The sequence below is a fragment of the Metopolophium dirhodum genome, chromosome 1 (assembly GCF_019925205.1).
Source record: "Metopolophium dirhodum isolate CAU chromosome 1, ASM1992520v1, whole genome shotgun sequence".
NCBI lineage: Eukaryota > Metazoa > Arthropoda > Insecta > Hemiptera > Aphididae > Metopolophium > Metopolophium dirhodum.
The window spans coordinates 71,262,573-71,277,918 of NC_083560.1; the positions used below are offsets into that span (position 1 = coordinate 71,262,573).

Here is a 15,346-nt window from a genome sequence, read left to right on the forward strand (position 1 = left end):
ACAAGAAATAAGTTTGACTTCAAAAGGTGGACAAGTTGGTACCATTCTGCTTTACAGTAGTTGTAATGGATGTGTTATATTTGAATACAATGATAAACCATTGTAAACGAAAAACGATTCTGAGCGGTTAGCGTAGTCCTTATAATATTATTTTTTATTTGATACTTTGGTGATAAACAAACGTGTACACATATATAGGTGTACAATTTACACGTTTATTTTAATTAATAGATAAATATTAATTAACTTAGATAAATGCTATTGCAATAGAAAACTTCTCAGTGATATAATCTTTCATTAAAAAAAAAATTAAGACAATCGGTTGAGAATTTTCCAAAAACATTAGCATCAAAGGTGTCGTTTCATTTTTGTTACAATTTTTTTTCCACCCACAAGAAAGAAGTTTTACTTAAAAATCAATAATACATCTTGTAAATTAATTTTTTTTTAGAAGTTCAGAACCTAGTGAAGAACCGATGGAAGAAGACTGCGAGGATGATAAATAGATGTTCGTCTGGTCTATTTTGAGCCAATTAATAACACTTTGTATTATTCAATATTGTTTCATTGTGAAATTTCACATTGTATGTATAATCTAACCTGTCAACAACTAAAAAAAAATAGTCCCCTATGCTGTGACTTTAAAAAGTTGTATCGTGTATATTGTATTAAATACAGAAGTATACGAGTTAAATTACTATTTAGATCCTTAAATAATTTACGCAATTGTTTGGTTATCAAATGATCAATTTTTTTTAATATTTTCATTATCCCTTCCCCATATGTATATTTATATAAAACATTCCAAATAATAATTCTTAACACATAAAATTATTCCAAAAATTATGTTACCTGCGTCATAACGTAAAGTAAAATATTGTTTAAAATATATATATTTTTAATTTGTTATTGTTTTAAATATCTATATTAGTCTTATTTGAACACATATTGATATAAATATATATAATATATATTAAATGTTGTGATAAATGATAATTGTTAATATTTTATTTTTTTTGGCCAGATTTCAATTCTGGACACCTTTAAATATATTTTATGTTTTGCCCTTTCTATTTATGTAAATACCAAATATTAATAAATATTGAGTTGGAGTTATATGTTTACTAGTCGTTTATAATATATATTCATGTAATTATAATTATAATAATTTATCATCATTATCATTATTATAATTACTATTATTATTTTATAATTATTACTTTCGTTATGATTATTTAGTCTATTTTATAAAAAAATATTGGCTCTTGACGGTTCAACTTTTAAATTTCAAATTATTGTTGTTATTACAGAATATTTATGGGAATTAATGTGTTAGTATTTGTTGCATATATATATAATATTTTAGTGAACGCCTTTCTTGTGGCTTTTTGAAAATAGTATTATGATAGTTTGAGAATCCTGTTTAAACATTTGATGTGTAATTCTTATAGATGTATAAATATATTATTATGAGGATAAATGTTAAAATTGATGTGATAATATTTTGTTTTTATTTTAAACTTAGTATAGATTAAATATACTTAAATGGGCAACATACAGATTACTTTCTCGTATTGTTTATTATTTTAATAGTAGATATCAATGTTAGAAAAGTTAGTATTCTCCAATAAAAAAAAAAAAAATGAAATTTGTTTGAATTGTATTCATATTCATTGTATAGCCTTCAATGTGTAATGATAGTGTTGCCGATTTAGGTTTAATTAATCCATAATATACATACATTGTTATTATAGAGCGAGTGCAAGAAGAAAACTAGAATTAAAATCACAAAAATATTAATTTAATTTTTAATTTTTTTCATAATGATTAAAAGTATATTATGTCAATTAATAAATGCTTTATTTTATTAATACTAAACTTTGGTGTATATTTTAAGAATAATATTATCATTTATCAGATCACCTTGCATTTTCTACAGTTGTGTGTAGTGGTTATGAATTTGTTTTATTATTATGTGTACAGTGCTTATTCTAATTGTTAACTTTTGTTGTATTCTTTCTTTTGTTACTGTTAAAAAAAAATGGTATTGCATTATGTTAAATTCATATTTGTCCAAGTGAAGTAAATGTTTTTTTTAAATGTAATAATTATCTTGACTTTGTATGTTTTTCATTTGATTATTAATCGTGAAATGGATTAAACAGCTATTTAGTTCAAATTGAATTTGTATTAAAATGTGTTATTCCCGTGTATACAGATTACAGTTAGAGTGTGTAACTGATGAAACATCTTTATTAATCATATATGAAATCTAGACTTTCATCAGATAGATCAATCTTTTAATAATATTATTTTCTAAGTATAAGAAAAATTGTTTAGATCAATTCTTCAAAATTGCAAGCATGGATTTAATTTAACCAAGCTCTGATTAGAATCATATTTTTGTTATTCCTTTTAAATTTAAATTTAATATCACAACATAACCAGTAACCAGTTAATTGTGCCAAATATAAGGAGTGTTCAACTTTAGTAGTTGAACTACCATTATTATTATCCAAGGGATGCTAGATTTTTAAAAAATAAACAGCACTTTAATTTTATATTTATAATATGTATAGATAGTTGTCAGTAACTAAATAATACTACTGCAACATAATTCATGTCAATTTATGGCTTCTGAGTTCTGATGTAGATTCCGAGTGCTCGAGTAAGATCTTACTGAAAGGTATCTGGCTCAGTATTCTACAATAATATACTATTTTATCAGCTTTTAGTCGCTGACTAAAGTATTTATAAGTTATAGTACCTAATTATTATGTAATATTGTTAAATGTTTAACTGTCCTCTAGCACATGTGTGGACACTGGCCACATGTTGATCCGGTCCTGTGTACTATACAATACAGTAGCACATCATGACCAGTATGTGTACTCAAGTGCATCAAATTTTAATACAATCGTTAAAACGTCGCCCATAAAAAATAAAGTGAAGAAACCCCTAGAAAGTGATACGTCCCAACTGACGTTGATATATACATCAACTCAGGAAAATGAATACGTGATGTATTTGGTTATGTTGTGTGTTTATTAACAATATTTAATACAAAATCATAATGTATAAACTATGGTAGAGAGGTGAGCTGACTCTGAAATGATAACTAAGACTGTGAGTGGTTTTACGAGTGGTCTTGGGTATCCCTAACCGTCTGATGAGCTCTTATGGTCTCCCTTATATAAGATTGCGTCCTTTGGCGTGGGTGATCGTAGTAGTGGCTAAATGCGGTCATGAGGCAGAGTTCGGGTCTCGTACTTGGTATTCTGGTCGACTCGCATCATTCCGTGCAAGTATTGAGACTTTCCCGAGGAGAGACGTGTGACAATACTTTTATAGCTTAATTGTTTAATACTGTATTCACTACGATTTTGCAACGACCTCAGCATGTTATGTTATATTAATTGCCTTATTAGTTATATCGTCAAATACTACTAGAAACGTATGCTACGTTGTACATAGGATAATAATTAATAGGTACGGAACAGTAGCATAAAAATCACGTTTGCGGGAAATGGTTACCTCTATAGCTTCCCGTAATGTGTGACGTAAGCTTAAATCATTCCTTACATTTGGAGAGCTTATAAAGTCGTTATTGTTATTATTTTATTATTATTATTATTTTATATTATTGTGAGAATGGCCGAAACATTTGTATTCGGCGCTGCGTCGCATTCCTTTTAGATTTCTAAATTTTCTGACAAGGCCGAATGTAGAATGACACTCAATAATCGGCCGGTACACGTATTTTTTTTTTATAATTAAAATTATAGCGGTAGGTACCTATATTATTTTTAATTAATGACCGTGTGTCTCGACAGTCTCGTGGACATAATATTTTTGTTTTCACTCTCTCGTCTCAATTCCGCTTCCGTAATGCCGTACTATCCATAAATGCATACGAATCCGGGTTTAATTAATAATAAATTTTACCGAACCCGTATGAGGGTATAACTGTACAGTTTACATATTATTAATTTCCCGGCCGGAATTTGAAAGTTAACGGACCGCTAATATACGAAACCGGTATAGTTTCCGGCGCGCGTGTTCACCGATTAACCTTGACCTATACGATCGGTAACAACTAACAACTATTACATATTATTACTAACATTATACGGTTAGGAAATCCGATCGCGGATACCGATGAAAAACGTGTTAGGTATGTCTGTAACTCAGTGTAACTACAGGCACCTACCCCATCTACAGTATACAACGGCTGCGTGCCTGCATAATATTACGATCATAATCGTGAGCTGGTGGCGTTCTTGGCACGAGAGAAGACGGCGGCGGTGGACTTCAAAATCATAGCTATTACCATTTAGTACTTACGGATAAGTATACCTATACCTACAGGCAGTGGTATGCCGAACATTTATAAACCATGATGCCCAGCATATATTTCAGTACTATGCCTCTTTTTATCCCCTTAATATAATATATAGTACCTACATATAATTATTGTGTGACTGTAAATATTTAAATTTTTGTTTTATGTTATTGGTTACCATAATGTATCCGACCACCAATAAAATTCCACCATGACGCCTAGGCATCATAAAACCCCGTTCACCACGCCACTGACCACAGGCTAGTGTGTTGGATAGTAACGCAACGCAATTATAAAAGTAACGCATTTCTGCAGCAGTAGTGTATCGACGACGTTACTTTGTTTGTAATGTGTTACTGTTAGGTATGCCATTTCGTTGAACATTTTTCCATGGGACGAATATGCTGTAAAATAAAACATAAATTAAATTAATTTTTTGTTAAGTAATTTCTGAAACACAACGCGTTACGACTGTTTAGAGTATCGAAAATTAAAATACAAAATGGTAATCGAAAACAATAATAATTGATACCTACTACCCTGCCTACCTACTATAAATATCGTGAGTAGGAGGTATCTATAATGGGTATAATTTATTATTTTAAATTTCACCTCATCACAATTCAGTTTTCAATGTTTGGGCAACTTGCAGCAGCTATTCATTTAATAAACCCTCCTCGAAATAGATGCCTACATCCTAAATATTTACTTTTTTAAATTGTGGTCAAATTATTTTATTATTATACCTAATATAAACTATTTCTATTTGTGTTGGTCGTTGATTGACGATTACTAAACATATTACTACTTTTCTTAATATAAAGTAAAGTAATACCAAAAACAATATGTAATTTGTGCAACGAATAGAGAAACAAATTAAAAATGTATCTATTAGTGTATTACTTTTTAATAATAACTTACCAAACCCTGAAACGCTGGGTATATGTATTATTCTATTAAGAGGCTTCGCTACGATCATTATTTAAGGGGAAATATTTAGGCAATTTCTAATCTTGTCATAGCCAACCGGGATTTATGTGTTAGTTGTAAATGATTATTAATGTGAGACGTCAGTGAAGTTAAATGAGGGTATCCTCTCTCGTAAGCGCATGAACATGTCAATAACTCGATAACCATATAAATTTCACAACACGAATTTTACAAAAACATACATTTGTTTTGAAAAAATTAAAGTTAGTTTACGTTGTCTAATTTTGATTATGAACAAATATTTGAATTCAGCAGAAAAATGCCTGTATGATCGAACGAAAAAATTTCCGTTTCAAATATTAATTTCAATTTTAATTATGATTTTTATTATTCTATTAACAGACCTCGCTACGATCATTATTTAAGGGGAAACATTTAGGCAATTTCTAATCTTGTCATAGCCGCCCGGGATCTATGGGTTAGTTGTAAATGATCATTAGTGTGAGACGTGAGTGAAGTTAAATGCGGTCATCCTCTCTCGTAAGCGCATGAACATGACAATAACTCGATAACCATTTAAATTTCACAACACGAATTTTACAAAAACATACATTTGTTTTGAAAAAATTAAAGTTAGTTTACGTTGTCTAATTTTGATTATGAAAAAATATTTGAATTCAGCCAAAAAATGTCTGTATGATCGTACGAAAATTTTCAGTAGCGAGGCCCTTTAAAGAATACCTATTAGTCAATAATATATGTCAAATGACAGGTGAGACCCTTTTCAATCAAATTTAAAAATCGACCCCTTTACGATCAAAATCGTAACCTTCCCTTTACGGAAGATTCATTGTTTGACCATACCAAAAAGTTAAATAATTACTTTTTTTATATACATTTAGAAAATATGTATTACAACCTATATAATTATTGTCATTGATTATTCGATTAATAATAATTAAATATTTATATACATAAATTATAAATAGATACATTTTAGATTCTGAGCGAAGCGATGAATGTATTGATTTTACAATGATGGGTTTTTTTTAAATTTTTTAAATTTTTATTTTTGTGCCTGTCATCATATTTTAGGACAGTAAAAATACTCAAACTTTCTTCAACAGTAATTTTTCTGATAGGAAATTAAATCTTGTTGGTACTTTGGGGGGGTCAAAAGTAAAAATTTCCCAGTAGTTTTCAAAAGCGATGTGAAAAACAAAAGAAAAATTAAGGAAAAACGGGAATTTTTACGCAAAATCTGTTTTTGAGAAAATCGATTTTGGTTTTTGGTGCAACTCTAAGGTTATTGTTTCAAGGGCAGATGGAAAAAATTAAAAATCCTTAGTCACAGTTTTTATTTATAAGCATTTAAAGTTCAAATCTTGACAAATTACGGAAAAATCACGAAAATTAGCAAATTATTTTGAGTTGAGAATTCATAAAAATTTGCTTTTTAAATCTAAGATTTGAAAATGTAATACAAGATTTCTCATAAGTTTGTCTACCTTTATCAAAAAAAAAAATGTCTACAAGAAAGTCAAATTAAATTTTTATGAGCGTTTGAAATTCATATTTTTACAATATTTGATATTCACTCGATTTCTCATGTAACGATTTTGCTATTTTGTTGTTAATCAAAACGAATAAATGTAGATACATGAACATTTTACTGAATGTTTATATTTTCATTTTCTATACACCATACAATTTTGAAAATATTTTGAATCTTCTTAAGCTGTTTACGGACATTGTTAGTTTTCAATTTTTTTAGTTTTTCTTTCTATAAATATCAATAAAATATTTTTCGGGTAAAAAAGCGTGAACATTTAATGCAAGGCTCCTGATATATTGTTGCAATAGCAGTTGAAAAATATTAAAAATACATAGGCATAATTTTTTTTAAAAGCATTTAAAGTTCAAATTTTGACAAAATTAATCAAATTTAATAATTATTTTGTAGTTAAAATGTTATAATGTTCAACTTTTATAGCTAAGGGTACACAATTTAAAACAAGGCTCCACATAAATATGTTATACAAATTACTTTATTCACAATAATATCATCAACTATACTTGGTAATATCGTAGGCTGACTGACCGTTTTCGCTCAGAATCGTTTTTCTTATACAATGATTGAATTCAAATTCAACACCATCCATTACAGTGACCCACTTGAAATCTACTGTACAACAGAGCGACATCCACTTACCCACCTTTTTATAACTTATATTCTTAACAATTGTCTAGATTATGTATCAAATAAAGTGGATACCTATAAAGTATAAACGCAGACAAAATATGAGCATACTTATAATAACTGCAGTAGGAGTTATTGATCAAATATTTTTTTCCAAAAATTATAGGCTTGTTATTATTAATTGATATATTAGATACCTACCTCTATATAGAATATACATTTTATACCCACAACTTATATTTTTAATTATTTTTATATCTATTACAGGAAGTAGGATGATATTAAACTTTTTAGTTTGGTCGAAAAGTGAATTGATTGAAAAGGGAAGTGTACGATTTTGGTCAAAAACGGCCATACATCATATGATATACCTATGTTAGGTCTTAGGTACCTACATTGTATATATTTTGAATTTCATGAGCACCGTAGGTACATAACTTAATTAATTTATGAATAAAAATATTCCTGTGGAGTACAATATCAAAATTAAATTGATATGTTTTACATTTGTACAACAGAGACAACACATAAATGAATAATCGTCTTAGGAGATTACAGCACCAACATCTCTTATTGATAATTTTTTAAGTGTTTTTTTGTTAGACTTGAAATTAGCTAAAGTATTTGGATGAGATAGTAATATTTGATGGATATGCATATAGGGGTCGGTTTCGATTGCAAGGTCAGAGGGTGGGGCGTGGGGTGATACGCAGAACCGACATGTTCTCTTGTGGAATAGAATATAGTTATATTTATATACGTTATTTCAAACTCATTTTAAATCCAGAAAATTTGCTCTCAGAACAGAAGTCTACAATTTAGTACTTAAATTTAAAAGTGCATATAACGTTGCCGCTAAGAATTTTTTTTTTTAAATCTTGAAGGATTTACAATCGAGTTTTCAATTTAATAGATAATAGCCTAGGACACAAATGATATCTATAACATTTCGAAATTTAGGTGCACAAAGCACATCTTAAGTTAAAATATATTTGGTGGTAAAGAGATATGTGAATTATTCATCATGGCGTGCTATGATTTGGAAGGTGGAAGCAAATCCATTCTGAATTAGAAGGAAAATGTCAAAGAGCTTTAAATTTAAAACTTAAATTAAGCTGATTCAAATAATGTAATTTGTACCCATTGTGTTCTAGGCGCCTTATATAATATAAGTTTATTGTATATATTAAAATAATTTACGGCTGTAAATAAATAAAAACATTCATTTTGTAACACTCAACAACAATTTTCATATTCGCAATGTGTTGATTGGCAATATCATTATATTACAATTTATCCAAGACTCTCAAATGAAACAAAAAATTCAGATATCTAGCTGTTGAATTTTGTTTTAAATTATACTAAAGAGATTCAAAACATTAAAACATAAATAATAGGAATATATACACACAAAAACCATGTAATTATGACAAAACAATAATGTCTGTATAATTAAATGGATTTTTAATAAATATGTCTAATCAAATTAAGCATTCATTTTTTTTATTCTCATATGTAAATTTAAAAAAAAAAGGACAAAGGATTTTAAGATGATTAAAATTATTTTTATATAAAGTGAAACCTGTATATAACGGCCAGGTTCACTGTAAATAGTAATATTTTTTAGCACAATTTTTCGACAATAATTTTCATATTTATAATGTAGTATTGATTGTCAATGTGATTACAATTCAACCAAAATAATTAACTGTTGTAAGAAATTAAAAATTTTAAAGCTGTTAAAAATAACAGCCTTAAATTACAATAATAAACTACAAAACAGTAATATAAACTGTGGAATGGGGACTTCTTTAAAATAAAATATATTCAAGCAAAAATTATGTATAGATAGATAATAAAAAAAAATTCAACCTATGACAAAGTAAAAATATCGGTATAAATAAAAATATAAATTTAAAAAGTTTTGTTTTTTCCTTTAGTCTTAAATGTTAATTAATATATTTTGTACTAATCAGAAAGGTTTGTGAAATCAAATTAGGAATATTTGTTTATGCATAGGAATTTAATCGTTATCCTCAGTAGGACAATACCTGAGACGAGCTTCGAAAAACTGAATAGCTATTTGAGGGGCTCTATCGTAAACCACAGTGGATTCAAGCAGATCAGCAACTTCTGAATTTTTCCATGCAATCAAAAACATCAATTTTCCATCCTGTTCAGTAGCTCCAACAATATGATCTGGTTCAAGTCCACGATCAAAACCAACTTTAGGGGGGCCTTTTATTAGAATTGCTTTATTATTATCATCATAAAAATATGTATCGTTGCCCAAATCAATAGTTTCATGTTTAATTTCTTTCTTGAAGTCAACTCTGTGAAAATAATTTTTTAATTATTATCTAATCAACAATAATGTTTATTAGTTTTATTTTGTAAATCTTAGCTATGACTTATGAGTTATAATTTATATGATTTATTATATATGATCATATCACTATATCAGGTGCACACATGTAAAATAGTAAGCAAAAACTAAACAACTCAACTTTTCCGTAACAGACGGAACTAACTAAATTATTTTTAAAAACTCTAAACACTGTTTTAATAGATAGCCTATAACTATTAAAATTAATCCAACCTTACTCTTTTATAAATTTTGAAGTTCCACAACGCACCTATCGTTCCTCAACCACTTTTCATGTCCCATTCCCATTGAGTATTATCCATAGACCATATACTAAGTAGAATCTTAGTGTAAGGTTTATGGGTATTCGGAAAAAAAAGCCCCACCTGTATGAAAAAAACCCCCGTACTAACTAAATACATAATGCATTTTCATTATAGTGAACATTTTATAATTTAATATTTGTATATAGGTAACCTAACCTTTTTTGGACATAGGTATATATATATATATATATATATATATGTATAGTATATAATTTTACATCATAATAATATTTAATAAAATAATACACCAAATATTTATTTAACTATAGATATAAATATACATTTGAAATATAAAAGATTAAAGTATAGTAGGGTAATAAAAGTAATTGACATTTGACTTTATCTTAAAAATTATGAAGGTGTTATATTTTATTGTAGACTCTATCTGGAAACTAGTCTTGGTATCTGAGTAGGACGTAGGTATCTACAACATTGTATTATTACAAATGTGTTTTTTTTCGTTTATATAGTTATAAAATGAAGATTGCAGCTATACTTGTATACTTTATAATAATTAATAAGTAATACATAATATATAATATGTTATTTAACTATTTATTATTAATTATTGTTTAATGTCATATACTAGATGTAATTTATTTTATAGTTACCTTTTAATAAAATAAATGTATTGTCTAGTATAATAAATATTAAATTAGATACATACCTAATAATATAATAATTAATGAAAAACAATTGTTACTAAACTATTATTTTAGAATATTATATATTGTATGGTTATAGATATTATATTAAAGAAGTGTTAGGTACATTGATAAATGTAATGGTTATATTTAATTATGTAAATCATAATAAAAAAGAATAATGTATTTAGTTGGTACGGGGCTTTTTTTTCCTAGATTCAGTTTATGGTACCACTAATTACTTGTCAAATAAGCCTATAAGACGTATGATATCTAATGCCAATATGGATCCCCCACCTTTCTTATTTAACCACTTACAATTTAATTCACTATTTGCTTTTGTTGTTATGTAATACTTTAATTTTCAATTTTATTTCTCTTTAACTTTATATCTTTGTTTCTGGATAATCTTTTGTAATTAAAATGTATATACCTGTAATTATTAATTGTTAATAGTGGTCCTGTTAAAAGGGGTCAGCGCGTATACATTCATAATAAGAAAAAAAAAGTATAATATTCAAAATCTTTTAACAACTATACATTGTTGACTATTGTGATTATATAATATAGTATTAGCTGTCCACAAAGTTGCCCGTGCCAAAATTTATTTTTACGGGACTAGTATAATATGTAATCAATGTCAACCGCTTAAATAAAAAAAAATAAATACATTTTCAAGAAACAAAACTATATTAATTTGTAAGCCACCCTGTAGTCATTCTTCTGGCAATATATTTATTTACCTCTGAATTGCTTGAACATTTGATTCAAGAAGTTCAATCGATCAAAAATATACATCTAAAATTTATTATATTTATGAAAATATTAGACAACAGGCAAAAAAATAGTTTCATATTAAATAGTAAAATTTAAAAAAAAATATTCGTTGTTGGTTTTCTGACGAAATATTGTTTCGCCTCAGCGCCCGGTGGACTGCGGTAACAATTTACCGCCACCATTAAGACAAACGAATTATTTTTTCCGCCATCGCTACAGCGTGTGGGTACCTTACTGTCTTAGTATCATTATAACACACATCGATAGTGCATTACATTTATTGTTACATCGATGTGATAAATAATAATATTGACATATAGACCTACAAACTAAGTTTATGATTTTATGAATGTTACATTGTACAGAATATATCGGATACATCCAGTGGCGTAACTGGATAAAAATCTAGGAGGGGGGGCAAAAAAAATAACCTCCCGTTCCTGTATTCATGATTGCGATTTCAAGATAATAATATATTCACGAATAACGGATAATAATAGTCACGAATAAAGGATAATAATAGTCACGAATAATGTGATTATTACGATAAGAATAACACTGACAATACGTCAACATAATATCATTCAACAAGAGAAACCTAAAATAAATATAAACTTTTATAAAGTAATTTGAGGAAAAAAATATTTTAATATTATGTTAACAGTCTTGTTAAGAATACTTTTTAAATGTGGATTATTTAGAGGAGCAAAATGATACTTTTGGCCTCCACGAACATTTCTGGGGGGGGGACAAGTGCCCCCCCCCTTTCCCCTCCTCCTCCAGCAATAACGCCAGTACGCCACTGGATAGTGGATACATCGTTAAAAAATAGAATATTATAATGAATTGTCTGGTTACTATCGGGAATCACTATCGATAGTAACCAAATATCGATATATTTTGCTTACATATCGATGTAACCCGCGTACACGTGTTTAAATTACATAACAATAATAAACACGGACACGGTGCGCGCCAAAAATTATTATTGTTGTTAGTAATTATTATCATTGTTATTATTTTTCATTATTACCCAGCGTCGTTGTCGTCTGTGGGAGCAGAACGTTTGGCATTTGAACACCCCGGCTCGTCATTTGCCATCAATGGGATGGCGTCTTCCTTCGGCGGCGTTGCGGGACCCGCGTCAATGTTTGACGGCAATGAAAGGCCAGCGTCGTCATCGTCCTGTGACGACATTACGACATCCGACATTTTAGCAGCGTCATTGTTTGGCGGCGGTGCGGCACTAGCGGCGTCATCGTCGTCCTGGGACGACATTACGACATCCGACATATTGGCAGCGTCGTTGTTTGCCGGCGGTGCGGGACTAGCGGCGTCATCGTGATTTGACGACATTACAACATCCATCATATCGGCTTCGTCGTTCGGCGGCGTTACGGGGCAGGCTGCGTCGTCGTTCGGCAATTGTACTGGACATGCGGCGGCGGCGGCGGCGGCGGCGTCGGCGTCGCACTTTGGCGGCTGTTCTGTAGATAAGTCGTCGGAACGGTTCGCCGGGACAATGATTTGCTGATCATCAGACATGGCAGTGTGTTTGCAGGCAGTCTTTGTAATAGTGATTCGGTGCGCACGTTTCCCACGTTTTTTCTCGAGAGACGCGGACGGCGGCGATGGTGTCCAAAACAAGACGAATGAGCAATGAGACCTGTTAAAAATAATAATTATTGTATAATATTAATGTTATATTAAACATGTAGTGATCATTAACTATTACTACCGTTCGATGTGCAATGGCGGAGCGCTGAGTCGGATGAGGTACGAACGAGAGCCGGTTAAACAATGGTCGCTTCGTACGACCGTGCCTGCGCGTGAACGTGAAATAAATGTCTGAGCGCCGCAGGTAGCTGTGACTGTTGTAGTGCGTAGAGCCGGCCGCCGGGATCACGAGGGTCGGGGACGGGGAGTGGAAAGGAGAGAACGATAAAGATAAAGAAAAACAGCGTCGAGTAGGTTAAGTACATATACTGGTTATAACGTCTGTGGGGACTTAATATTATTATAACACGGGAAATCGAGCGATGGGAATCTCCAATTTTTTTTGTGTTTGTCACTGACGTATATAAATGTATAATATATACGTCCGTGGCGTGTGTAAGGCATATACCTATTATAAACTGATAGACGGCGCTTCCCACGCTGCACTGCCATTGGTTAATCCATACGACATAATTGAGGGAGAAAACAACATATGAGCATATGAGAGAGAAAAAACATGTTTTGTGTTATGTGTTTTAGTACGCTGTAACGGCCAAAAACCTCTCTTTTCTCTCTCGACAATCCCGCCGGGTGATTTCTCTCTCTATGGTGTAAGGTCTTATGAATTCTAATTCTATGGTGTACACTCGTCGCTCTCACACTATTGTTTATCAGGCGCCTGGCGGGAATGGGGCTATGGATATTATGCTGCAGCTGCAATCCTCACCGCCGCGAATGAATTATTTAACTGTTGGTGACTGGTGGTGGGAGAAGTGGAGACGGTTTACAGCCATTCTTCACTGACGAAATGTGTAGGTACTGCAGGTTACTGGTTAGTGTATACCTACAGTGTATCCCATAAGATATCTTCTTTACGACAAAAACAGGAGGGGCGTCAAACGGCTATATTATTCCTTTTCCTGCACTTCATAATATTATTTTTCATTATATTGCACATGCCACATACTTTGTGCGGCTTGCAACTCGCTTATCGCTGGCCAACCATAGTCTATAATAATTAATATTTCAGGAGTCTCCAAATTATGGGCCATGTTTGGTCCACCGATTACCGATAAGTTTTTACAGGCCTGCTAAGCCCTGCGTATAGGCATCAACTGCATCAATGAACAAATAATCCGAAACTTAACTTTTCGAAAATAAAATATTATGATAATAATATCAACAATATTATATTACTTATATTGATTTAAGATTTTTATGAATAATATTAGTTTATTACACATTTAATATTATTATTAAACATAACCACAAACTCGGCAGTCAAAAACTCGTCGTTCTGGTATTTGAACATTCCCCCTCACGAATTTTATCAGTACTGAACGTTTCTACACTTGACTGAGGAATTTCCCCCCTAAATCAATACATATATTTTTTTTTACACATAATAATAGGTTGGAAAATAGTTTTTTTTATTAAACGTAAGCAGGCACGTAGTCAGAAAATATTCACTAGGTGGGCCAATGTTAGATGGGCCCCCTACCTAAATATATTACCTTGTACAGTTGTAGGGGTGTTCGACAGACGAGTTGACGACTATAATAATAATATAATTCTATATGAATCAATATAATGACAATACCCTTACTCAAAAGTATTTTAAAAATAGACATAAAAGTATACAACAGTCACTGTCTAGATAAGATAAGAATAACATGACATGCTAGTATACTATAATAATATGGTACCAGTGTTGGGCTTTAAATAGCAATTATTTCCTAATCAATCGTTGACGATATTATGATTTATAAAAAATAAATTATCACCGATTCTTAGTAGAAACAGAATTTAAATGTAATACAATATACATATTTTATTCCAGAAATGGACATGGATTGAATTTAGTTACGTAACTTATTTTAGATTCTAATTAAAACCCGATATATTTGGTTTTATTTGTGTAATATTTAGACAATATTAAAAATTTGAAATTTCATTAAAATTAAAAGCCCCCGTATAATAATGGGCCCCTCTGAATACTTTGGGTGGGCCGGCCTACAGCCGGACACATAATAGGGTGGGCCTGGC

The 15,346-nt window shown here is 30.4% G+C and overlaps 2 protein-coding genes across 12 annotated transcripts in view; one reads left to right on the forward strand and one right to left on the reverse strand.

The window, feature by feature from the left end:
* LOC132936904 (histone deacetylase 4) overlaps positions 1-2,155 on the forward strand; it is a 61,751-nt gene extending 59,596 nt beyond the window's left edge. For all 11 annotated transcript variants that reach the window (XM_061003716.1, XM_061003711.1, XM_061003707.1 and 8 more), the window contains one exon: positions 452-2,155. In XM_061003716.1, the coding sequence (XP_060859699.1) occupies positions 452-506 (55 nt within the window). In that variant the 3' untranslated portion in view covers positions 507-2,155. The remainder of the gene's footprint in view (positions 1-451) is intronic.
* A 7,124-nt stretch (positions 2,156-9,279) lies between these two features.
* Positions 9,280-13,679, reverse strand: LOC132936906 (heterochromatin protein 1-like). Its single transcript, XM_061003717.1, has 3 exons — positions 13,323-13,679; positions 12,618-13,250; positions 9,280-9,805 (listed from the first exon to the last, which is right to left on the reverse strand). Exons 2-3 carry the CDS (start codon positions 13,127-13,129, stop codon positions 9,496-9,498), a joined length of 822 nt encoding a protein of 273 aa, XP_060859700.1. The 5' UTR covers positions 13,130-13,250; positions 13,323-13,679; the 3' UTR covers positions 9,280-9,495.
* Positions 13,680-15,346: the final 1,667 nt, after the last annotated feature.